Source organism: Falco cherrug, chromosome 19 (assembly GCF_023634085.1).
Source record: "Falco cherrug isolate bFalChe1 chromosome 19, bFalChe1.pri, whole genome shotgun sequence".
NCBI lineage: Eukaryota > Metazoa > Chordata > Aves > Falconiformes > Falconidae > Falco > Falco cherrug.
In genome coordinates, this window is record NC_073715.1 from 3,374,416 (window position 1) to 3,398,066 (window position 23,651).

Genomic DNA, 23,651 nt, shown 5'->3' on the forward strand with positions numbered 1-23,651 from the left:
ACCTTGCTCTGCTAACACCTCCCCCCAGAGCCACCCGCCTGCTGGGAATAAGGCTCGGACATCTCCAGGCGCTCCAAGTCTTACCAGGCATCTAAGTCTTGTCTCTTCAATTTATGCCTCTCGAAGCTCTTCCCAACATCTTTCTGGCACCGAATGTACCTAAGGAAAGACGAGAGTCACCGAGCTCAGACAGCGACCGTCACACAGACTGGAAATGCTCCGCAGCAGCTCCACCCGGTGCTGCAGGACCCTTGCGCCGCGCTGGCTTTTAGCAAGCAAAGGAGCACCCAAAGGTCTGCCCGTGGAATCCCCTGGGAAATCCCTGGGGTCACCTCCCCCCCAGCACTCAGCGCCGCTCCGTGCCCCACAAGCGTTTCAAAGCCACCAGCCCTGACACAGGCCGTGCAGGTGCAGTTTGTCTGCAGAGGAACGCCGCGGTTTGTCCCTCTGCAGCTAACCCGGGCAGTGACAGCGCTCCCACCGCTCCCGGCGCATCGGTAAAAGGTGCTGCTCGGCTTCCTACACCAATACAGATGCAACTCCCTCTGTTACTCGGAAGCAGCAACATTTCAAAGCCGAGCAGCAACTACAAGCACATCTGGAGAACCAGCTGCCAAATCCGTTACTTCACCCCCTCCCCCCTCGCCAAGAGCATTCCTGAGGCCTGGCTTTTCCCTTGGCCCGCTCCCTCGCTCGGCTCCGAGGGATGCGCAGCCTGCTCCCACCACTGGCATCTTCTTCCACCCCCCAAGTACACCCAGCTCAAACCCAAGGGCAAACCGCATCTCGCTCTCCCCCTCTCACCTGTTTCCCTTTTTAAATTCTGCCTCCAGATAGCGGATGCTGTCCCGAGCACCTGCGTTCTCTTTTTTCAGGAAGTCCAAGCCATCGATCACTAACAGAGAAAGAAAGAAAAAAAAAAAGGAGCAAACCCATCTGGCTAACAGCTATACTTTTGCAAACGAATCCAGATGGGTCAAGAATTCCTCCTCCCACCGAACCGTCTCCGAGGCACGGCTGCCGCAGGAGGCAGACGAAGCGGAGGGTGAGCTCTTTTTCCAGCTGTTCTTCAACACGCTATCGTTAGATTCCGAGCATGGGCCACACATAAAAAAGGCTCCAAAAATGAGACGTGGAAACGGTGTTTCAGCTGCTCCAGCCGAAGCAAAGGACAAAAGCAGCGGGAGAGAGAGCCACCCCCTTGCCCGCAGGGCTCGTTTCCTAGCGGGGAGGGAATGAGGGGAAGGCAGGCTCAGCTGCGTGACGCCGAGTCCTCATACCTGTGCGAGGGATGATGATGATGAACCTCCCGCTGGTGGCCAGCTGCTTGACAACAGCCAGGTGCTGGCAGAGGGCCTGGGTGTCCGGGACGAGATAAGGAGACATGGCTGACTGCGCTTTGGGCTGCTGCAGACTTCCCTCTAGCTGCGAAACCTCCAGCTGCAAAAACAAACAAACAAAAAAAAAAAACCACACACACAGAGGGAGAGACGCTCGCTTCACATTTACGTTGAAACAAACAATCGAACGCGGTGAGGCTCGCCCTGCAAAGCTCCATCAGGCCCTTCCAACCTCTCAGCACACGCAGCAGAGGGCTGGATGCAGCCAGTGGGTCGGGGGGAAGCGACCGTCCCGCTCCACGCTGCGCCTCGGGGCACTTCAGTGTAAGGAGGACGTCAAAGTATCAGAACGTGTCCAGAGGAGGGTGAGCAAATGGTGAAAGGTCTCAAGGGCAAGACTTAGGAGGAGTGGCTGAGGTCACCTGGCTTGTTCAAGCTTGGAGGAGAGCAAGGCTGAGGGGTGCCCCCATCACCCAGGGGTGCCCCCATCACCCAGGGGTGCCCCCATCACTGCCTACAACTTCCTCACGGGGGACAGCGGAGAAGGAGGTGCTGATCTGGTGACCAGTGACAGGACAAGGGGGAACGGAATGAAGCTGCCTCAGGGGAAGGTCAGATCGGACATTAGGAAAAGGTTCTTCGCCGAGAGGGTGGTGGGCCACTGGAACAGGCTGCGCAGGGAAGTGATCTCAGCGCCACAGCTGTCAGAGTTCAAGGAGCATCTGGACACCGGTCTTTGGCATATGGTTTGGTTTAGGCAGGCCTGGGAGGAGCAGGGAGTTGAACTCGATGATCCCTTGTGGGTCCCCTCCATTCTGCGACTCTTTGCAGAACAGATTTCGTGCCTCTGTGTGGGAGGGGAGCAGGGCTCCCCCCTTCCCTCCCCAGTTTCAGACATTTCAGCCACTACCCTGCCAGTTTTCAGGCTGGAACCAGCAGCTCCTACCTGCAGTCGAAGCTGAGCCATATCTCTCATTAGCCTGTTCCGACGAGCTTCCTCGGCAGCCTAGTTACAAAAACAAACTTCCAGATCAGTTAGCAGGAAAGACGCAAGCTGACACCAGCACGCGCTTCCACAAACAGGGGGAAAAGGGGACGCCTGAGCGGCTTTAAGGAGCAAAACTTTCACCTCCCACCCAAGATCTGTGCTTACAGTCACGCTCTAACAGGGATGCCCAGGAAATCGTGCCGAGTACGGAGAAAGAGCCCACCTCTGCCAACTCACCATGTGAAACTGGGCTTGAGCCTGGTGCAGCAAATTGTCCTGCTCGGACTGTGCTATGCTGATGAAGATCCCAAGCTCCGAGTTGAACTGCAGGATGCTGCCTTGCAAGTGGGTAATGAAGTGGCCAAAGCTCCGAATGCAGCAAATCCGAACGACAGACTACAAAGAAGCAGAGAGGCCATCACCAGTTAGGTCTCCCCACGGGGCTTGGAGCCTGAACCAGCTCCGACCCTGCAGCTCACGCATTTGGAAAAGGCAGAAACTGTTATTAAAAAAAAAATTAGTAATAATCCAAAGGCAGTATTTCTGATGGAAATGTGCTTCTGAAGACACAGACTGCAGGAAAGCCTACAGTTGGACAGAAAGCTTAGAAGTGCTTGCAGGCCCGGCTTCCCCAACTCAAGAAAACATCACCAGGCTCCTACCTTCCTCACTATAAACCTCTCCTCAAGCCCTCAGCGCTGGGAAAAGGAATCAAATAAACCAACAATCTACATCTGATTTTGGGGCAGGCACGAGCCTTGGCCGGGTTGCCGAGCAAAGGCAGCCAAAGGTGAGCTCCGGTGGGATGCGAGACCACCGCACTTCGCTCCAGCTGCCCCCACGACTTGAGATGACATTCAAGATGACCGAACGCGGGTCCCACATCACGCGTTAGAGCGGTGCCCTCAGGTCAAGGCAGAAGATAAGATGGTCATGTATTCCCCACTCCAGGGAGGAGAACTGCCCAGAAATGCTCGCCTTGGCCCTCTGTGCCTGGGAGAACAGAGAGGAGCGCTCTGCGAGGGCACAGAGTGCCCCACAAAGTGAGATTTCACCAATTTTCACGTTTACTAGAGATCCTGCGGCTCCAACCAAATTCCCTTCATCCAAGGCAGGGTGGAGACAACTCCTCTGCCCCGACAGGGAGGACTTCACGCAGCAAAGCCGTCAACATGCGGCTCCGCTTCCTTTCATCATGACTCCAACAGGGAAGGGAAGGCGAGGCAGTTTTCTGAACACTGATTTTTGGGTAGACAGGTGACTGCAGCCACCACCACCGCGAACCCATCTCGGATTCACAAGTTGGAATCAGTTTGGGGTCTTTTTTGGCGAGAACGAACCAGATCTTCATCTGCACAGCTGAGCCAGGCTGCACCTCCAGAAATGCAGGGAAATGCAGCTTGTGCCAAGATTCAGGCTTTACCCGGACTCACCTCCTCAACTGCTGAGAAAATGGGCCGGTCCTGCTCGAAGTTAAACCTCTTGTGTGCATTTTTCAAAGGGGGAAGATTTCGCAGGGCCACGTCTTCTGGGAGCAGCAAGTTGGCTTTCAGGTCTGGGAGCTCAGCACCACTCAGAATGTCCTTGACTTCATGACACAGGGCCAGCCCTGGAGAGGATGGAGGGGAAATAGAGCAATAAACGATGGCTTGAACCAACCGATGTGGGGACAAAGAGGAAAACTGCTTGAAGGCACAGTCTGTCACGATCAAGGGCAAAGGATTTAAGTCACACATGTACTGTGCTGAAGGATGAACAAGGCCACCCACAGTACTTGTCCCAGCCAACCCACTGAGGTGCACCAGTTCCTCCAAACTACAGTTTTTCGGATCAGCTTTCCCATTTCCCCCAGCAGAGAAGCATCCCTGTTTAAATCAAGCTTCTCATGACCCACAGGGATCTTTAGGCTTGAGGTACAGGGCGCATCGTCAGCATTTGGAGCTTCAACACCGGTTTCCACGACTGCCATGACAAAAATCACACCTTTACTTATGGCCTTGACAGTTAATTCCAACGGTGTTGGCCACCCAGGGAGTTCAGACACACAGGTGTGAGTGTTTCAGTGTATTGTCAACCATATATAATGCGTTAATAGGACTAAAATCTACGGGGTGGTATTTAACTGGAATGATGTTTAAACAAAAAAAACCAACACATGCACGATGTCACTTCCCATCGTGCTTACAAGCAAACTGCTACTGGCAAATCTCTCACCCCAGGATCTACCACACACCACGGAAATCACTGGTGACTAGGCTTGCCGAGCCATTACATTGTCACTCCCTTCTCCAGTACCTGATTCCTGCAGGTCTGCGGCAGAAGGCAGAAGGTTCAGGAGCACAGACAGCCTGTTCCACAGGCTCTGAGAACTCTGCAGGAACAAAACACAAAAGGCCACAGAAAACATCAAGACAGATGTATGCAAGAACCTGGCTGCCTGGGCTTTCCAGCCTCTTTCACAGACGTCCAAATGCTTTATGAAGAGTAAACTTGACTACGCTTCCTGGGTCCAGATTATCCTAATTCACCGGGTGGGGTATTTAACATCACCTTCTGTCCAGGACTGGGACAGCGGCTCCAATAAACCCCGAGCATCCCAGCCTGGGGGGACTGAACAGACGCAGCCTTGGACTGAACACCAAGCACAGTTCCCACCTGAGCACACATGATGATGAGGTCCGTGTTTGTCCTCAGCCAGTCCAGGAACACCTTGACCGTGAGCAGCAGCCCTTCATTGGTCACTATTTCTAGCTTCTCCTGAAGAGATCGCTCGTTCCTGCAGGATTTGTTACTTGAAATGCTTTCCTCAGAGTCAGACACATCATCTGGAAAGTGAAGGGAGAAGTAGGATGGCAGGCATTAAACCCTTTGAGAAGCCAAGCCCTACCGGTACGAGAACAGCGCTGGGTTGGCAAGAGTTGAGTTGAACTTCTCGGTGCCTCCACACGTCCTCACAAAACCAGTTCCCTGTCCCCTACGCTGCTGCTAAGAGCGTATCACTGTTGCATTTTCTTCTTCGTTGGGAGAAGACCGCTAAAATCTCCCTGTGAAAGTCTGACAGGCACCTCAACCCCTGCAGCAGCCTCCAAGGGGCTCAGGAACGGAGCAGGAGGAAGCAGCCCACGCTGACCCAAGGACCGTATCATTTACCGCAGAGAACAGAGCCAGCCATCACCCTTCAGGTCAGCAGGCGCCAATCTTCAGGCTACGTGAAAGAAAATAGTAAGGCTATTTTACGAGCCAGGGCCTGGGTGATTTTAAATATTGAATATGCTTCGCGATCTTGTCATTCTACAGACCCGAGGATCTCAAAGCCACCGCTGATGAAACGCACGCCAGCTACACGAGTGACCCGAGGTCAAGGTGGAAGCAAGCTGGGAATCAATGAGGCATTTTGCTACAGTCCCTTGGTTTAATTGCGCCGCTTCTGCCTATTAGCACGGCAATTATCATTCAATAAAGCCCCAGAAACAAAAAAAGGGAGGAAGTAATTTATTCCGGAGCCATCCCTGATAGGGTGTGAAGACCATTAAATAGCTTGAGTTTTCAAACAACGCAGCTGAGGCAAGGAAAGCTCAAAGCTAAAAAGCACAGGGGTTAGTTCGCTCAGCCCGGCTCGTTCAACCCCTCATTTGTTACATCTGTAAAGGTATCGTGGCCGCAGCATTCAAACACCGTCCCGGAGCTGCAACATCTGGGTAAGCCATTGAAAGAAAAATGTGAAACAAGACCAGAAAAAAAAAAAAAAAAAGAAATCATTTCTTTCTTCCTTTACCCCCGTCTCTTTCACGTGGCTGGGAAGCAATGCCGGGAGTCAGTAAACATTAACATGATCTAACACTCCCCCTTCCAAATCCTGAACCTTGCCAGTGCTGCAGGCCCAGTGAAGTTGGCAACACGATGCAAAAAAAAAAAAAAAAAAAAAAAAGTTTCCTTGCTCCAGGGAAGCCAGGAGGAATGACAAACAAGACCCAACAGGCCCATGTGGTTGTATCTGAAATATAAACAACTCCCTGTAGTGCATCAGATCTCCCTTTCAAGCTGGTTGGTTGGTTTTTTTTGGGTTTTTTTTTCCCCAGAACATTACTCGGTTGTGTAAGTTGCACGATAAGAAGAGTCATTGCAGCTCCACCTGCCGTGCATCTGCAGCCTGCTTCAGCCCCGAGCGCTCAGCGGGTCACAGAATGAGGCCCCCAACACCTCTTGCACAGACCTGGGTCACGCCTTACACAAAATTCCAGACTGGTCAGGGTGGGAAGGGACCTCTGGAGATCATCGAGCCCAACCCCCTGCTAAAGCAGGCTGCACAGGACCACGTCCAGGCAGATTCTGGACATCTCCAGAGAAGGAGACGCCGCAGCCTCTCTGGGCAGCCTGTGCCAGGGCTCTGCCACCCTCACGGGAAAGAAATTTCTCCTCATATTCAGATGGAACTTCCCGTGTGGCAGTTTGTGCCCGTTGCCCCTTGCCCTGGCGCTGGGCACCACTGAACGGAAAGCCTGGCCCCATCCTGCCGGCACTCACCCTGAAGGTATTTGTAGACATCGGTAAGATCCCCTCTGCCTTCTCCTCCCCAGGCTGAACAGCCCCAGCTTCCCCAGCCTTGTCTCATCAGGGAGATGCATCAGCCCCTCATCATCTTCGTAGCCTCTGCTGGCCCCTCTCCACCGGTTCCCTGTCTCTCTGGAACTGGGGAGCCCAGCACTGGACACAGCGCTCCAGGTGCGGCCTCCCCAGGGCAGAGCAGAGGGGGAGGATCCCCTCCCTTGACCTGCTGGCCACGCTCCTCCTCATGCCCTCCCAGATCCCACTGGCCCCTTGGCCAGCAGACAACTGCTGGCTCACGGGCAACTTGCTGCCCACCAGCACTCCCTGGGCCTTCTCTGCCCCCCAGCAGGTCACCCCAAGCTGTGCTGGTGAGTGGGGCTGTTCCTCCCTGGGCGTGGGATCTTACGCTTGCTTTGGTTGAACTTCCTGAGGTTCCTCTCTGCCGGACTCTCCCGCCTGCCCAGGTCTTGCTGAACGGCAGCGCAGCCTCCAGCCGCTCCTCCCAGTCTCGTATCACCAGCAAACTGAGCACACTCGGTCCCTGCAGCCACGTCAGCGATGAGCAAGTTGAAGAGGACGGGACCCAGGACTGATCCCAGGGGAACACCGCAACCCGCAGGCCTCCAGCTCGACTCCGCGCCGCCGGTCACAGCCCTCTGAGCTCTGCCCTTCGGCCAGTTCCCAACCCACCTCACTGTTCGCTCCTCTAACCCACCCCCCCGGGCTAACCTAGGAGGAGGTTATGGGAGACAGTGTCAGAAGCCTTGCTGAGGTCAAGGTAGCCAACGTCCACTGCTCTCACCGACCCAGCCAGCCACTCCACCTAGCCTATCCGGTTGGCCAGGCAAGGCTTCCCCTTGGTGAAGCCACGCTGCCTACTCCTGGTAGCCTTCTTTTTCCTCCACATGCTTAGAGATGACCTCCAGGCTGAGCTGTTCCATCAGCTTTCCAGGGATGGAGGCGAGGCTGACCGGCCTCTGGTTCCCTGGGTCTTCCTTCTTGCCCTGTTTGAAGACTGGAGTGACACTGGCTTTCCTCCAGTCCTCAGGCACCTCTCCTGTTCTCCGTGACCTTTCAAAGAGGATGGAGAGTGGCTTAGCAGTAACATCTGCCAGCTCCCTCAGCACGCAGGGGCACATCCCATCAGGGCCGTTGTGGGTGTCAAGTTTGCCTGCACGATCTCTAACCCATCCTCCTCGACCAAGGGAAGATCTTCCTTTCTCCAGACTTCCCCTCGTGCCTCCGGAGCCCGGGATTCCTGAGGGCTGGCCTTAGCAGTAAAGACTGAAGCAAAGGCAGCGTGCAGGAACTCTGCCTTCTCTGTCACATTTGGCACCAGGGCACCCACTTCACCCAGCAGCGGGCCCACGTTTTCCCTAGTCTTCCTCTTGCTACCGATGTACTTGAAGAAGCCCTTCTTGTTGTCCTTGACATCCCGCAGCGAACGGACCTCAGCCTTCCCCATCGCATCCCTGCACACTCTGACGGCATTCCTAGATTCCTCCCATTCTGCCCCTTTTTCCACATTCTGTAAACTTCCTCCTTCCACCTGAGTTTTGCCAGAAGCTCCTTGGTCGTCTACGCAGCTCTCCTACCCCCTTTGCTTGACTTCTTACTCATAGGGATGCACCCAACTTGAGCTCGGAGAAGCGACGCTTGAATATTAACCAGCTCTCCTGGACCCCCTTACCTCCTGCAGTCCTAACCCATGGGATTCCTCTGAGAAGGTCCCTGAAGAGGCCAAAGTTAGACAAGCTCCTATAAAAGCTTTGCAGGTTGAGAATCTGACATCTCACAGAGACCTTCCCAGACTGCACCTGCACTGTCCACCGCCAGAAGTGCTATGAAGTGTCTGATTCCAGAGATTTCACATGGGAAAAGGAAGGCAATCCAAATTTTTAATACCTGCTGGAATTATCCTCTGTATTACCAGAGCTGCTCAGCACTTAGCCTGTTGAGCAGAACAACAGGTAACCCTGGCTGCTGCAGGTGTTTCCCCTTGGTGCACACATTCCTGGATGTCAGGCAGTACGAGCAGAGCTCCTCCTTCAAGAAACACCCAAGACTTGCCCAGGACTTGGGCAACCTGCTCCTCCAAACCTGCCCAAAGGAGAACTTGCACCACGAGACGGAGTGGATTTTACAAGCAGACTGCTACAGCTTGCAGTTTTCTACACAGAACTGCAACACCAAACACTTTGAACGAAGCTGCTGATCCTTACCTTGCTCTGCCAAGCTGGGCTTCTCCAGATCTCCATTGACACACGGTTTGCTTTCTATTCCATCCTTCAAGACGGGTGGTTCGCTGTTCGGTTTCAGAAGGATGTTGCTGAAAGTGGGAGCCAAGCGAAAGCAGCGTTTGGTCTGAAACAGCTGGGTGGACATGGCCTGGAGATTACTGGCTATGCTGGCATCGTTAGTGCTCAGGGAAGCTGGCCCATTGACTGCTGAATCTGGAGCCTCAATTTTAGAGATGCTTGGGCTCCTGGAGTCCCCCAGCCCGCTGCCATCCACACAGTTTTTTAAGGCCTCTTTAGGCCCACTTTTGCCTCGGCCACTTCCCTCCTCCCCCGGCTCATCCTCCATGTCCTCCAAGTCGGACCGAGATTCTTGGCTGTTCATGTCAGAGTCCGTCTCCACATCAAAAGCAGCTTCTGCTTCCTCATCGCTCTTCTCTGAGCCACTTTCTGAGCCATCACTGCCCTTTATGGAGCCCTGGCTGGAGTCAGAGTCAAAGCCCTCACTCAGGTCGCTCTCATCCATCTTCTGGGGGTGACGGCGGCGACGCAAACAGGAGAGGCGGGAGTATTTCTTGCTTTTCTTGCACTCATTCTTCCGTTGCTCCTCGCTGGGCTGATGATTGGCCAAGTCAGCTTCAGCTTCCTTCTCGATCGAGTTCAATGGCTCCCGTAGTTCCTGGTCATCTGCAAGCATTTAAAATGAGACCACAAGTTAAGAAAGTCCCGGTGTGTCACACAGGCTGCCTGCCAGCCCTGAACCTGAGCAACCAGCCGTGCAAACTTCAGCCATCACTTCTATTAGTGACTTTAACCAGAGAAGAAGTAATGGCAACCCTAGGAGAATGACTCACTTTCTAAAAGGTGCCCAGAAAGACGTGGGAAGCCTGGATTCCTACTGCCCAAGCTGTGCTGCTCCGTTATCAGGCAGTGCCGAGCGCTGCCTGACCAGCACAAAATCCACGACTGAATTTTCCATCTTTTCCCCAGCTTTCTACAGGCTGAAAGCCAAGCGACCCACCAGGCAGGGCAAGGGCATGTGCCAGTCAGCTCAATAAAACCAGCCACTCCACCCTGTAACCAGACTGAGTTGACCTGATCCTCTCCTCGACTAACAGCCTCTCCAGCAGCCCTGTGTCACCTTGACAGCTTCAAAACCCATGCAAGGGAGGAGTCATTCATTGTTGCTTTTCAGCAGGAAAACTCCAGTCTGGCTTTCTGTGAAATATTACAAATTGACTGTTTGCAAGGGAAAGATTCAGCAGTTTTATTCTCCGCTCCACAGGATCCCCTGGAAACTAAAGCCCTGGTTTTGTCCGAGCGGAGGTGAGGTGTGCTGAGCAGGGCCTGCCTCCCTGAGACACTGTTCTGCCAAGATGTTTCACCTGAGATCCTCTCCTCAGCGGAGGAGAAGCGAATCCAGTAAATAACAGCAAATAGAGAGACAGAAAATAAGGAGCACAGTTTGGAGTAAACACATGATGAATGAGATGCCAAGAGATACAGAGAGATAACTCCTTACAACAAGGAAAGCAACATTTTTCATCCTGTGATGATTCTGATACTCACAGACAGTGTCTAAGTGGAGGCTGTCTCAGCAGATTATCCACTTTGGGGATTTCAGCCCAGCAGTCAAAGATCAGGAAGTCTCTAACGCCACTCAGGCACTACACTACAAAACCCATGCCGGGGAGATTTAGGAAAGAAAAGTAACAGCCAGCCCTACAGGCAGGCAGCTGGGGAGAGCCAGCTTATACTGTCTCCGTTTTCTTACCTGTGCCATCACTCTGAAAGGCTGGAACTGGGTTTTCCCCTTCTTCTAGCTCTGCCTGCAGGCGAATATTGACGTGATTTATCAGGTGAGAGAAGAGGGCCAGGGTGAAAGCAATGGCTGCACTGTACTGCTTTGAACCTGCAACAAGACAGCACAGTGAGGCGGAGGAGCGTGACCACCAGTCCAAAAGATGAATGCCAATTAAGACACCACCTTCAACCAAACAGGACTGCTGAATGTCAATCACTACTTTTCTGAAAGGCTGAATTAAGCACTGATTACCTGCCCTCTTGAGGCTGTGAACGCTCATAAGGCAGATGATCACCATGCGAAAGATCAGGAGATCCGGAAGGAAGGAGTAGCCGCTCTCATACTCTTCTTCATCTTCACTAGTTGAGCTCAGATTAGGAGGAGAGGGCAGGTAGAACAAGCACAGGTTGAAATCCTCCAGCACAGACTGGCAGAGAGATGTCAGCTCAGAATCCAGAGAGCTTAACAAGAGGAAAAAAACCAAACAAGAATTATTCTTCAAGGCTCGAGCTCCTGGCAATGTCTGCATGGAAACGGAGGCAAAACTGGCAGTGAGGCACTAGGCAGGATGAAGCACCAGGGAATATACTGCAGGCAACAACGGCTATGGGAAACAAGCGAGATTGATCAGATTATGTTTTCCTCCCCAAAGCTGCTCAACAAACAATAACCAGAGCACATCCCTGCAAAGAGATGGGTCACCAGCAAACAGATGACTTTTTCCCTGGAACTAAAGCAGTAGCCATTAGGACACAGAGGGCACTTCAATGCTAAAGGCAGCGAAAGGTTCAGATCCACTGCTCAGTTCAAGGATTTATATTGCAGCGCACAAACTGGGGACTCAACTTTTCCTCCTCCCACGTCTCTCATTTGCAGCCCTGTAAGAATATTCCAAAATCCTCTGTAGCTATCAGCTACTCCAAAGGAAGCACCCATGCTATTCGGTATGGGAGTCTCCTAGTTACAAAGTAAACCCATGTGCAAATCATCTAGCAAATACTTTTCAGAGGTTAACACGCTGAGGAAACTGAAGTAGTTTCCAATTTTCTTATGCGCTAAATGTGTGTTAAGCAGATATTAAATGAGCCTTGAAAGTTCCACTCTGGTATAAGTCAATATTTGAAAGCTATTCCCATACTGGGCTGCATTAGCAAGGGCACAGCCAGCAGGTTGAGGAAAATTATTATCCCTATTTGGCACTCAGGAAACGGCATCTGGAGTACTGCGTTCAGTACCTGGGGTCCCCAGCACAAAAAAACCCCGACCAAACAAAAAAAACCCCCACCAATAAACTGGACTTAGTCCAGCAGAGGACTGTCAAGGAGAATAGAGAACATGATTTATGAGACAAGGCAAAGAGAATCGAGTTTGCTCAGCCTGAAAGACAGAAGGCTCAGGGGGTATCATCTTCTCTTTCCATAGAATCGTTTAGGTAGGAAGAGACCTTTAAGATCAAGTCCAACCATTAACACCGCACTGCCAAGCCCACCACTAAACCGTGCCCTTAGGTGCCGTATCTACAGCTCTTAAATACCACCAGGGATGGTGACTCAACCACTTCCCTGGGCAGCCCATTCCAACGCCTGACAGCCCTTTTGGTGAAGAAGTTTTTCCTAATATCCAATTTAAACCTCCCCTGGGTGCAACCTGAGGCCACTTCCTCTTGTCCTACCACTTGTTACCTGGGAGAAGATGCCAAATAGGTGGTTATAGAGGACTGAGTAAGACGCTTCTCAATGGTGCACAACAAAAGGAAGGGAAGCGATGGGTACAAACAGCAGAAAAGGAAATAGAAACTAGATGCAAGGGAAAAAAAAAAAATTCCACAGTAAAGGTGGTCAAACACTGGGAGACCAGAGAGGTGTGGAATCCCTGTCCTGAGATCCATTCAAAACTCAGCTGGATAAGACTCTGAGCAACCTCGTCCAACTCCACATTTGTATCTACCCTCACAGCGGACCCTGCTCTGGGGGAGGACTGGACCCCTGGAAGGTTCCTTCCAACTTAAAACTACCCCACAGTGAGTTTAACTGTATCCTGTGTATAAAGCCCTTTAAAACACCTGCTCTACTTCAAGCAGTAGATTAATTTACAATCAGCTGAAAACGAGACAGAGGGAATCCAAGGGGGGGGGGGGTGGGGAACCACACAGCTGTACAAAGCTTTCCACTTATTCTAACATGAACAGGTTATGCTATTTGTTTCTTTGAACGAGGTATTTGGTTACACATTTCCAAATGCAATGAACAGCCCTGCACGCGTACCGACGATACCTCTTTGCTGTCCTGTCAGCCTGAACCCAGCGCTTGCCAGGAAAAAGCATCTGATGACTGAACAAAGCAAGAAAACACCAAAGGCACAGTACAGCACAGAGGCGAGCTGCGAGGCTCAGGAGTTCGACATTCACTCAGCTCCTGGCTTGATTTAGCCAGAGGCGCGAAGTATTTAACCCTTCGGTATTTCAGCCTCCCTTGGAAGGCAATCTTCTTTGCTCTCCCAACAAGATTAGAAGGCTATAAAGTCTTGGACCTAATGGCAGAAAGCCTCAGCACAGGCACTGTTACCCTACAGGGAACAGTCTCTTCCGATTCTGAATGCCTGCTGCTGGGAGTTACCAACAGAAGATACAATCTGCCGTAACCTTACCTGCTCTTTGGCTGCAAAAGACTCTGCAGGTACATAAAGCTCACCAGCAACCTCTTAATGTCTTTGCCTCTAAAAAGATTGAGAGAAGAAAACTGTAAAGGAGGTGTCACCGAGAGGGACCAGACTAACAGAGCTCTATTAGTAGGTAAATCAGGTCACAGTTGAAAAATGACATTTTGATGAAACTGGAGAAAAGGCAACAGCTTACACACTGCCAACGTGCACCCGTATGCCTCAGCCCTCACCATGAACAGTCACCAGCTCCAGGGGAGAGTGAGAAAGTCTCTCACCCCCAGGTCTACACCTAGGCAGCATTTAGCTTTTCTCCTGAAATTACGAGCTGAGAGATCAAGAATGAGATGTAGACTGGGGGTCTCAAAATTCCAGAAACAGTCACCGCCTCAAATGGGCCATCTACCAGTTCCCCCTCCCCAGAAAGACAATACTCTCAACCCAGAGGATGACACTGGCGGGACTGCAAGCCCTCAGCCTGCATCCCTCTCCTTTCCTTTTCCCTCTTACCGTTTCTTGCTTGGAGACAACTTCCTGGTTTCACATTTCTTCAACTGCTGATACATTTTGGCTGCTTTGTCATACAGCCGCTTCAGGTTCCCATAGGCACCTTCAAAGGACACTTCAGACTGGATGCTGAGAGTCCAAAAGAGAACACATCGAAAGTTACTTTGCCACAAGGTTGCTCACGTTTTATGGCTTGAATTCACCAGCAAGTTATTCAGGCATCTGAGCATGAAGACAGTTACTTGGTGCTTTTGTTTGAGCATGCTGGGCTACTTCGCTCCCACTGATGTCTGCAAACCCCACTTCAAGCCGCACCACAGCTCCAGCTGCAACGTTTACACGCCTTTTCAAATCTGGGCCTCAAGGCCGTGTTCAAATAACTGAATTTCACCCACTTCACTCCTCGAGGTGCCTCACTCACCACCTCCACCCCCCCTTCAAACCTGGCTCTCTAGCACAGGCAGAGGGCTCAGATGAAACCCTGCCTTCCCAGTGCAGCCTTGCACGTATTATTTTAGCAACCAGCACGATGGTTTGATTTGACCAAGGCTCCTTCTTATTACCAGTCCTGCTCGAGGGTGAAATAAACCCATCTCTCCTCCCCCTCCCCTGAAACTCATCCACTGAAAACAATCGCAAGTCCAAATCAAAGGAGAAAAGAACCTGGCACTGGCAACCACAGCGCATTGATTCTCTGTCCAGGAAGCAGAGATCCTCAAAAACACTCACCAACGTAAATAGCAATAGGTAGCCTCCACATTGTAGTATTTGCTCCCTGCTAATGTCCCCAGCTGGTTAAAAGGCATGCCTGTCATGAAAGAGAGGGGCAGTGGAATTAACTTACAATTCTCCAATGTCCCTGCTAGAAAGCAGATCCTTTCCCTCTCACTACGTTTCACACAGGAGGGAAGTCAGGAGACAAAAACAGTAGCAAAGCTGCAGTACAAAGGTCTTGACTACTCAATCTTTTTGCCACCCAGGAATTTTTCCCTCTTTTATAGTGCTTTTCGATCCTCCCCAGCTTCCTGCCAGTTATCTACACAAGAAAGCAGAGCAAACAACGTTGCTGCCCCTTCTTCTGTATTAATAATGCTATGGCCTTGACCCTGTATTCCTCTCGACACAGACATCGTCTTATCAGGATCTAAGAGTTCTGATCCAGCTCACTGTGGCACATAAATTTTTGTCACTTATTGATATTTGGGACCAGCCTGTCAAACAACTCTGTGAAAACTCTGCAGAGACAGCACAGAGAAAACATTTCTCTGGAACTGCACATTTTAAGATAAGCCAGGCCCTCAACTCTTGCCACGTGTTCTCACAAGGTAGTCACTTCTGAAGGAGAAAGCAGCACGCGAGGTTATTTTGCAGGGGTAAAAAGAGGGAGACAACCAGACGACAGCTGGATCTTCCCTTAGCTAGACAAGCACAACTTTCACCGATGTCTGAGCTTCTCCAAGGTTATCAGGTGAGTAAGTTGAGGTCATTGGCAAAGAGCACCTTTGCTTTAACTCCTCTCTTTGGCTTGCCAGCAAAAGCGATACTCAAAGGAGGAAGGAATTTTAACCAGAAGATAAAACTACTCCTCCCCCAGCAGCAGGATAGAAACTTGACCAGCGCAGTATCACAAAGTATTGTTTTTAGGCTGCAGCAACACGATTAACAAGTAAAAATTCACGGTAACTCACTTACCAATTTGTGGTGCAACAGAAAGGGCTTGATAGTAAAACCGCTCAGCCAGCAACTCCGTGTCCACACCTGCCAGCTCGTTCTGATAGCGAGCTGAAAGAAAACCACATACCACACATCAGAAACCAGAAGGCAGTGTCTTCTCTCCCCGTCTGCAGAGAAGTACAGTTTCCCTACAGATTAAAACCACCACAAAACTAGAAATACTGGCCAAGTCGACAAACCCATCAAAGAAGAACTGCTCCTGGCAAAACACAGAAATGTACAGAGTTTGCCAGGCCCATTTGAAGCCCTTCTATTTTAACTGCATTATTCTGCACATCACAATCCCTGCCACTTCAAGCAAAGGGAATATCCCTCAATGCTTGTGGCAGCATGTAAGCAAGAGGAAGACATTCTTCTGTTCCATGCGTTAAGTGCTGATTCATTTATCCTTGAAATAACTCAAGAGTTGTGCTTCATTTTCCAGTACCTCAAACCAACTATATTCTACTACAGCGGAGTGTGAAATCTAAATCAAGTCAGTTGACCTAATAAAATCTCTGGCTGTGGATAGACTGGACCTAATTTATTTATTTTACCTTTTTCTGGACAACAGATGGCATTTTGGAAACCTTAGGTGAAAGCATTGTGAAGAGGTGAGCACGTTTCTCTCCCACCAGTCAGGTAAGTCATTCTTACTACCCCCATGAGACATCTATTTGCGATGCCATTTTTAGGCTGACTCATGGGCAACAATAATGCCAAACAGTTTTCAAGAGCTCGAAGGCTGCTGCGTGTCAAACACATTTACCCGTGCCACACTTCCCATAGCTGTTTTTCACACAGTTACATGTTTTCTCGCTGCCTTCACTCCCACGTGTTCACAAGCGAGCGAGAAGTTGACACACTTACCGCATGCTCCCAGGAGGTCGTGACTGCGGGGTAGACATGCCCCTGCTATAAAAAGGATGACACGCAGCCAGACACAATAACAAAGAACCTGGGGCTCTGCAGTGGCCTATTGACATTATTCATTAACAAACCTGATTTTCAGTCACACTCGTGCTGATGACGGCGGCTCCGTAAGGCGACCGACCTCACAGCGAGTCTGAACGGAGAAGCCAGCCCACCAAGTTTCCTTCGCACCGTCCAAACAACAGAAATAAAAGCAAAGGCTTCCGTTCCTGCACTGCTGTGGATGCAGCTGCTTATAGCAAACTCCTCATCCACTTGCCCAAAAACAAAGCTTCAGTTTGTCGCAGCTGGGTTAGCCGTGAGGATTTCAGCTTAAACCAATTAGTGACAAACGTGTCAGAAGGAAACCAGTGTCTGCCAGTAACTACGGCTGGTGACTAACGATGACGGACTCAGCACTGTATAGGCACCATCTTTTTAATGATTTAAACGTTGCCCTGAAAGACAACGCTGTTCTTACCTAGATCCCCCAGATAAACCAGACATCTGTGACACGCCATCTGCGCCCACTCCATCTCCTTCTCCGATGCAGACACAGGTTTCTTGCAGCCTACAGGAGAAATACGAAGTCACAAACACCATTTAAGTAAAAGCTGCTGGAAAGACACACGAGCAGCCCACACCTCTGCCCGAGACACCCAACATTTCACCAGATGAAAACAAAGACCGCATGGTCAGGTCACACTGTTGGTTGCCACCTGTGGCACCTTACAGACCAGCACTGGTTCACTCTCCTTGCCAAAATGTGGCAAATCAATGTAGAAAATACACCAAGGGGGAGTGGGTGAGCATCAGTGTCTCCAGTTCCCTGCTGGCTGGGGCAGTTCGTGTCACTGCATCACTAAGTCACTGCAATGACTGCCACTCAGACTTTGCCTGCGAGGTATGCCCCGGAGTGGCACTCAAAGAGCTGGCTCCACTCGCACTCAGATGAGAGGACAAAGGCCAGTTCCTGTCTACAAGCCATGTGATCACGTTAACGTTGAGCACAAGCTAATAAGGCCTGTCAAGAGGCTGATTTCGTTAGCATGGCTAATGAGGGCGCAAATCCCTGGAAGCCAGAACAAAGTCTGAGCGCACTTGCACCTGGCAGTAGCCCACAACACGAACGTACCTCGCCTTAGAGCGAAGATGGAAACAAACCCTCAAGACTGAGATCTAGATTTAGGATTGGCCAGCCAAAAAAGGGAGGAAGAGAATTAAAATAAGGAAAAATCAGGACAGCAAATCTGCATTGTGGACAGGGCAGCTGCAGTCGGTTAGGAAGAATTGCCTCCAGACAAAACCGCCTTTGTGTCCAGAGGAGGGCAAAGCAGCTGGTGAAAGGACTGGAAGGCATGTCCTGTGAGGAGCGGTGGAGGATTCTGGGCTCGTCTAGTTTGGAGAAAAGGAGGCTGAGGAGCATCCTGAAGAGGAGAAGTGGAGAGGGAGGTGGGGATCTCCCTGGAAGATGCATGGGAACGGTTCGAAGCTGCATCAAGGGAGATTTAGACCGGACATTAGGAAACGTTTCTTCACCGAAAGGGCGGTCAGGCACTGGAACAGGCTTCCCAGAGAGGTGGTCAATGCCCCCAGCCTGTCAGTGTTTAAGAGGCATTTGGACAATGCCCTTAATAACATGCTTTAACTTCTGGTCAGCCCTGAACAGGTCAGGCAGCTGGACTAGATGATCGTATTAGAGGCCCCTTCCAACTGAAATACTCTGTTCTGTACTGAACTTACAAAAAAAAAAAAAATTCAGGCAGTGGAAAGTGTCAAAACCAACAGGGGAAGGCTGCAGCCAGCTGATCTGTACTAACTTAAACCATCAAGGTGACTCAGTTCCTGGGAGGGTCCGCTGCTGGCGAGACCGTGCTTCCCATCTCCCCACCAGCACCTTCTCCCCAGCCCGCAGGATCACGGTTCAGCCAGAGATCAGGGAGCAAAGGCCACTGCGCTTGTGCTTCCTCTCCGGCGAGCCCACCGGGCAGACCAGGAGCACAGATTCAGTCCAGGTTCAATCTTGCTGTTGCCAAGGACTTCCACCTCCCGGAGGAGAAAATTCCCTCAAGCAGGAATCCCAAAGGAAGATTTTTTTAAGACCAGTCCAGCCCATAGCAAGTTGCTTCCCTCTTGGCTTAGATTCAAACGGTGGAACTGGAATCAGGAGGCTTAAGTGACCAGTGAGGAACGATTCCCACTTACTACAGGCACTGTACGAGCTGCATTACACAAACACACACCCTTCAAATCCGTGTCCACATACGCTATTGGACCCATCATCCCTTTCTTTTTTTGCTTTGAATCCTCTTGCTCCCATTTATACAGCCATTAGGCTGTGCCCACCCCGATGGGATTCTTACACATGCATCTTCTCTGCACAGATGCAGGGTTACAACCTCCCTTGTCCGGTTACATACCCCTCTGCTGCATCATTTTAATTAAATGAGCCCAAACACATTAAGAAACCTGAATAAGGGGAGCCTTTCAAAAGCAAACACGCACCACAGGGTACAAACTTATCTGGAATGTGCATTTCGAGAATTTATTAATTCTACAGCACCGAGATACATTTCTCAAAGCAACAGTTGCCAGGGACATCTGCCTTTTAAACCGACATTTCAAAGCTGATCATGATACAATCATCTCTCAGAGCTAAGAATAGGACACCAGCAGCTAAAACGTTCTATTGCTAAAGACATACTAACTTCTCTTGTGCCAGTTCCTGCCGCCCTCCCCCCTGCCAGCTTTAAGAACACCAATTAAACCCTTGCTAATACGGTTCACAAAACATCTGGAGGCTCCACTTCTGAGCTGGACCCACACGAACAGAAACACGCGCCCTGGAGCCACGGAGCACAGCCCAGGAGCAAATGGGAACAAACTATTACAAGGTAAATCGAGGATGTGAGTGCATACACAGCCCTGAGCTGTTTCAGGACTGTAAACACTCTTATTCTTCCTCCTCCCCTAACAGTTAAGATACCTCAAATTACCTTGCATCTAAGGGCATGCACAGAGGCGGTTACCCGAGACACCTATCATACCTTACTCTGTTCTGGGAGCTTCCTCACGTTCTCAGTCCAAGATTCAACAGCAGTTTCAAAGCTACACACAGTACAACTAGGAAGCACGTGAAGGGAGCGCTGACAGAAGGGGCACCAAGAGGAGGAACAGTATCTTCTATCTAGTGAATAGGATGTCCTGACAGAAATGTGTTGATTTCCAGAACCTCTTCCCCCAATGGCCCGTTTGTCTGCTTTAAATAAGCTTTTTAAAACGTTCTGTACAGCCAGAAGTGCTCTTCAATTTTCCACAAAAATCTGCCACCACGGAACACTTGCTAAAGAATTTTCTAAACAGCGTTTTCTTCCTGTTAGAAACTCTTCTTTCTTCCCTAGTTCAGCATTAAAAACCCCACCAAAACAGTGTCGGAGAAAAGAGAGCAGGACAGACAGTCTGTTCTAAACAGATAACTGGCTAATGAGAGGAAAAAAAAAAAAGGAGATAATCCCTTGAATGCCGCAACAAAGATGGGGAAGCCACCTGTCTGGGATTCAGGCCTTGCCCACGAGTCCAAGAGCCGGAGCACTAACCTATGAGTGGGTCTGTCACATGCGTCCAGTCAATGCAGCACTGCAGTTCCAGCTGATAGTGAGACTGAATGTAGAGAAGAAGGTGCTGGTAAAACCCTATGCCAGCCACCAAGTGAGTCCGGTACGCACACTCCAGGGTGCTACGGCTGTGAATGTGCTGAAGGGAAGAAAAATGAGAATATGTTAATGCAGCCTAGGTAACATTTTAGGCTGACCACCCAAGTTACACCAAGGATGAAGCAAGACAGCAGGTAGCTCAGCTGTAATCGGTTTTGCACAGTTCTGTACCTCCTCTGGCTCAACAATGTTGCACCTCATGGTATTTACTAAGGGTCCTATATACTTGCTGCAACAACAAATAAATAAAATCAAGGTGTCTAGCGAGAGAACCTGAAACACATTCAGGCAACCAAATCACCAGGAGAGAGTTCACGGCATTCGGAAATACAAGCGTGAGTGTTCTCCAGTGAGCAACTGGAGTAAAGACAATCAGCGCTGACAAAGCCTCTTAAGATCATCGTTCCCTACGAAGATCTATGTCTTCTGAAAGCGGGGAGACAAAAATGAAGCAAATTATGTTGAAATATCCTCAGCAATGGCAGTGCTCTCAGCAATTATTAAAGCTTACCTGCCCACAGCTAGACAAAAAGCGTATGTCAGCTCCACGATTAAAATTCAGGAGTGCCTGGCTTCCTGCCACAGCTTCAGACCACAGCTTCTCCAAGGAAATGAAGCTTTTAACTTGGCCTTACCCACTGCACAGCCAGAGACTCTCTCCTGCCAAAGCCATAGATACCTGCCTTTTTATTTGTTTTAATGAGCTGGATAACTTCATAGTAAACTTTTCTCCAGAGCAGCTCTTCTGCTTTTCTTCCATAATCCACTGGATGCAAGAACATCAGCTTCACGCACAGCTCCCGCAGCCTGAGACAGCCAGCAGAAAATTCACATTTAGCTACAGCGGCTTTAAACACAGCTGCCACTACCGAAGCACGGAAGAGGAAAATCTGAATTCATTAGGATGGATGAGCTAGGCCATCTGGTGATGGTACAGCTTAGATCACTCCCACACAAGAGCATCTGGAAAAGCCACACACCTAACCTCGTTACCTTGCTCAGCTGGCCATCAGTAACTTCCTAAATTGCAGTAATGTCAAGAATTGTCTTGACAGCTTAAAAAATTGGTAAGAAAAATCATCCCTGCTAGGCACCCTCTGAACCTGATAAAAGTTTTCACACATATAAGAAGTTTCTTCACCACACAGGTGGTTTGTTTGTTGGTTTTTTTTTTTAAAGATAATTACAAGGAAGGCATTGGCCAACATGAAGACAACGTATTTATATTACGACACCCAGGAAAGCTTTCAGTCCATGGCTGGAGGGTTAGGTGCTGTTCAATTACAGATCGGAAATCTAGCCTCAGCTTCAAAAACCTGGAGGGCACCCCAGCCTACAGGTGCGCTACAAATCAAATGCACAGTGAACCTGCAGCTTCAAAACCTCCCTGTGTCGCTTCACATGGATTTTCCCCAGCCAAACACATACAAAACCAAAAACCAACGTGAGCGCTCTGCCCAACTTACTTGTTCCTCAAGCTGATGTTCTCCGGCTTGAACACTTCCTGATAGGCTGCCTTATTCCCAAGGATGAGATCCAAGCGGTGAACGGCCTCTACCACTGCCCTGCAAGGTAACACAGAAAGAAGTTTCAGAATAGCAGGCTATCTGGAATTATTTAATGAGATCTGGCGTGTCCACGCAGAACCATACTAGCCTAGTTAATTCCATTATTAGCAAGCCGCGTTATATCACCACACCATATTAATTGATTTCCTTTCTGCCCTCTTTTAAAAAGCTTATGGAAAGAAAAAAAAGAGCAGGGTTACAGGCGCTGTAATGATTTGGCTGCAAATCAGCTGTTTAATCACCAGTTACCACTGCCTGTCTGGTCAAAAATGCCAATTATTTCTACAATAGTAGTCACAAATGTCTTTGGACACGTTAGCAACTTTAAACCTCAGCAATTAAATCACGCTATACACACACTCAGATTAATTTAAACATCTTAAACTCTATGAATAAAAAATTGATTGATTTCTAACAATTACTGATTTGATCGGGTAAGAGTCAAACCTCCACCGATTTCTGTTTCCTTACCAACTTGTCTAGGAAAGAAGGCAACTCACGTCATTCTCATTTGCCAAAACTTCCTGATCTTCGTTACGGTGATTCATTGACTAAAGCCCTTAAAGATCCCTCAGTGATAGGTAACAGATATTGAGAACCAGCCTAAAATGTGAAAACTATTACGAGAATTTTCCTCCAAAAGCCAGCTAGAAGACAGACCAAGCAACCTCCAAACCTCTGAGTCATGCAAAAAAATACTTCAGTGAATCACTGCCTGCCCAAGACTCTCCTCCTGGAGGAGGAACACCACACCGTGTGTAAAATCTCAAGCACTCGAACGTTTGTAGCTGCAAAAAAACCAGACTACAATTCCAGAAGGTTGCAGTGAAATAAAACCAGGGACTTACAGAAGCGTTAGCGCCGATGGCAAGCACCCTCATCAATATCTCACGGACAGTTTGATAAAGCAAAAATCGACCAGCCACGTTAAACCCTTCCTACCCAGAGAGGTCATCTCTAAATCTCTGCCTTTGTCAAGTCTGTGTTTGAGGTCAATAAACTGACTCCTGAAATTAACTTTTCCCAGCTGTTGACTCTTAAGAAATACGTTCTCCAAGCCACCCCCAGCCATTAGCTACCAAAGGCCACAGGTACTTGTTCTCCCCCTCAACTTCACATCCATCTACCCGTCACTCCTCATTTGTTCTAACACCTTTACCGCTCCTGCTGCTGAGCCTGCTGCGCACGGAGAGCTGTTTGAACAAGAAGCTGAAGACAACCGAGACGCGTTGTAAATACAGAACGAGACAGACCCGATCCGAACAAACTTCTGCAAAGCAGAACAGCTGGGTGCTGCTAGCAGCCTGCTCCCCCCTGCCCGAAATCTCCATCGCCTGCAGAATGCAAACTCCCTCATCACACTCGCAGCACAACGCAGCGACTGAACCTTTTTTTGGCGCACATGCACAAATGGTTGCTGGATTAAATACGGGGCACTTGCAAGGGAGAGCATGCAAAGCCATACGCTAAGGAGGGAGGCTGAAATCGCCACCACTTCCTTGAAAACTACAGATATTACTGTAAAGTAACTCACTGTTTCATATACCAGCCCCTTACCAGCAAGGCAAATCTCCTTTCACAAACCCACCACACTAAAAAGAATCCCCCCAAAAAAACAACAAAAAAAAACAAAACAAAAAAACCCCCAAACCAACAACCAGAA

The 23,651-nt window shown here is 49.8% G+C and overlaps 1 protein-coding gene across 2 annotated transcripts in view; it reads right to left on the minus strand.

Annotated features, from left to right (window-relative positions):
- Positions 1-23,651, minus strand: part of SMG5 (SMG5 nonsense mediated mRNA decay factor) — a 31,679-nt gene that overhangs the window by 2,620 nt on the left and 5,408 nt on the right. The window contains exons 2-20 of one of the 2 annotated variants that reach the window (XM_055696627.1): positions 21,887-21,985; positions 21,104-21,227; positions 20,304-20,460; positions 17,189-17,278; positions 15,775-15,864; positions 14,812-14,890; positions 14,086-14,211; positions 13,564-13,632; positions 11,170-11,378; positions 10,888-11,025; positions 9,099-9,800; positions 4,984-5,153; positions 4,624-4,699; positions 3,762-3,937; positions 2,566-2,724; positions 2,287-2,346; positions 1,281-1,440; positions 805-895; positions 85-159 (exon numbers count right to left, since the gene is read on the minus strand). In XM_055696627.1, the coding sequence (XP_055552602.1) occupies positions 85-159; positions 805-895; positions 1,281-1,440; positions 2,287-2,346; positions 2,566-2,724; positions 3,762-3,937; positions 4,624-4,699; positions 4,984-5,153; positions 9,099-9,800; positions 10,888-11,025; positions 11,170-11,378; positions 13,564-13,632; positions 14,086-14,211; positions 14,812-14,890; positions 15,775-15,864; positions 17,189-17,278; positions 20,304-20,460; positions 21,104-21,227; positions 21,887-21,985 (2,850 nt within the window). Of the gene's footprint in view, positions 1-84; positions 160-804; positions 896-1,280; positions 1,441-2,286; positions 2,364-2,565; positions 2,725-3,761; positions 3,938-4,623; positions 4,700-4,983; positions 5,154-9,098; positions 9,801-10,887; positions 11,026-11,169; positions 11,379-13,563; positions 13,633-14,085; positions 14,212-14,811; positions 14,891-15,774; positions 15,865-17,188; positions 17,279-20,303; positions 20,461-21,103; positions 21,228-21,886; positions 21,986-23,651 lie in introns of those variants that run through there. The other variant, XM_055696628.1, reaches the window with a different exon arrangement.